This window comes from Piliocolobus tephrosceles, chromosome 1, assembly GCF_002776525.5.
Source record: "Piliocolobus tephrosceles isolate RC106 chromosome 1, ASM277652v3, whole genome shotgun sequence".
Taxonomy (NCBI): domain Eukaryota; kingdom Metazoa; phylum Chordata; class Mammalia; order Primates; family Cercopithecidae; genus Piliocolobus; species Piliocolobus tephrosceles.
This window is the reverse complement of record NC_045434.1, coordinates 135,536,345-135,537,851: the sequence shown is the minus strand read 5'-3', so window position 1 is coordinate 135,537,851 and position 1,507 is coordinate 135,536,345. Positions and strand designations below refer to the sequence as shown.

Sequence of the window (1,507 nt, the reverse complement as noted above, 5' to 3'; positions counted from 1 at the left end):
TCATGACCAAGTTAAATCTATCTCAGGAATCCAAATGTGATTTAATACTAGAAAATTAAAGTAATTAACTACATTAACAGTTTTTGTTTAGTTATATGATTATCTCAATACATGCAGGAAAGTATAATTCAACCATCATTCTTCAGTCAAAATGAAACGTATGAAAATTATTAACCTGATATTTTAATCTTAAAATCAAAACCTCGCCTTTTAAAAACAAAAACGGCATTAAATTTTCAAGTAGACATGACAAATTATACATCAGAGGGTGAGACTTCTTTTTTTTTTTTTTTTTTTTTTTTTAGACTGAGCATGTTTAATTATCCTCACTGGGAGAGTTGAAAACTACTTGACAGGTTCCATGATCAATAAGTCAGAGATTCAGATCATCAAAAAGGGGGATTGTCACCTACCCCAAGGCCACAGACAGATAGGATTCTGGGTCCCAGAGGGAGTCTGGGAGGTGGAACCCTGTGAAAGGCAGCTTTGACAGGTGGTGTCTGTTGGACACCAGCTTCTGGCCTGGCCTTGCTCTCTTCTCGGGTTCCAGACAGGGTGTGAGGGCAGGGAGCTGGCTCCAGAGAACACTGGAGGAAGCCAAGTTGGGGCCAGGGCTTGCTGAGGGCCTCACTTACAGTTTTTGGAAGGAATTTCCCACCGGCCTTGGCCCTTGCCACCAAAATTCCGCACCCGATGGATAATCTGCAGCTGCTGCTCAATGGTCGAGGTGATGTTCACGTCATCTGGGATGTGGTCGTAGCGGACATTGCGGCCTGTCACAAAGAGGTCATCCAGCTTGACCTGATGCCCCCAACGGTCCGTGTAGGTGACTTTGGCCAGGCGGATGTTCATGAAAGCATCGACATTGTCTATGCGTCCGTGGGCCACGCTCTCATCCCGCAGGTCCACAGTGGTTACCCGGCCCTGGAGGCCCTGCAGTAGGATGATCAGGCTGTTCTCAGAGATGGTCCGCTCCTTCACTGAATGGCTCAGTGTCATTCTTCCACACCAGCTGCCTGCTTGCACGCGACATTCCTTCCTCTTTTCCCGTCTGGGTCGCCGCCGAAGCTAGCGGGCGCCTGGACAGGCTGCCTCCCGCCTGCTGCAGCAGGACTGAGAAACCACGCCGGCGACCGGGCCGCTCTGTCCTCCGTGCGCGGAGTGCGTCAGTGCTCTGCGAGTCATTGCGGCCCAGAGGGTGAGACTTCTAAAGTCCTAGGAAAATAAATCACTTAAGCATCAGTAAATAATAAAAAACATTATTGATTATGAAAACCTCAGAGTCAGGAGATAGTTAACTTATTCTTAATATATGGTCACTATACTGAATAATTTATAGAGCTTTAGAAGTTAATAAGGGAAGATTCCTATGCAATAAAAAAATAGAAGATACAATAATTCAAAAGAAAGATATAAAATTGTAATTATTTACAGGTGAGATGGAAATCCAATAAAATCAACAAATAACTAAAATGAGAGAATTATGAAAAATTCCCAGATACAAGAT

At 44.5% G+C, this 1,507-nt stretch overlaps 1 protein-coding gene across 1 annotated transcript; it reads right to left on the bottom strand.

Moving 5' to 3' along the window:
* Positions 1-627: 627 nt before the first annotated feature.
* Positions 628-1,178, bottom strand: LOC111539455 (U7 snRNA-associated Sm-like protein LSm10). The gene has a single exon (XM_023207272.3). It carries the CDS (start codon positions 997-999, stop codon positions 628-630), a length of 372 nt encoding a protein of 123 aa, XP_023063040.2. The 5' UTR covers positions 1,000-1,178.
* Positions 1,179-1,507: the final 329 nt, after the last annotated feature.

Coding starts and splice junctions, on each gene's coding strand:
- LOC111539455 (XM_023207272.3), bottom strand. CDS start 999: ATGACACTGAGCCATTCAGTGAAGGAGCGGACCATCTCTGAGAACAGC.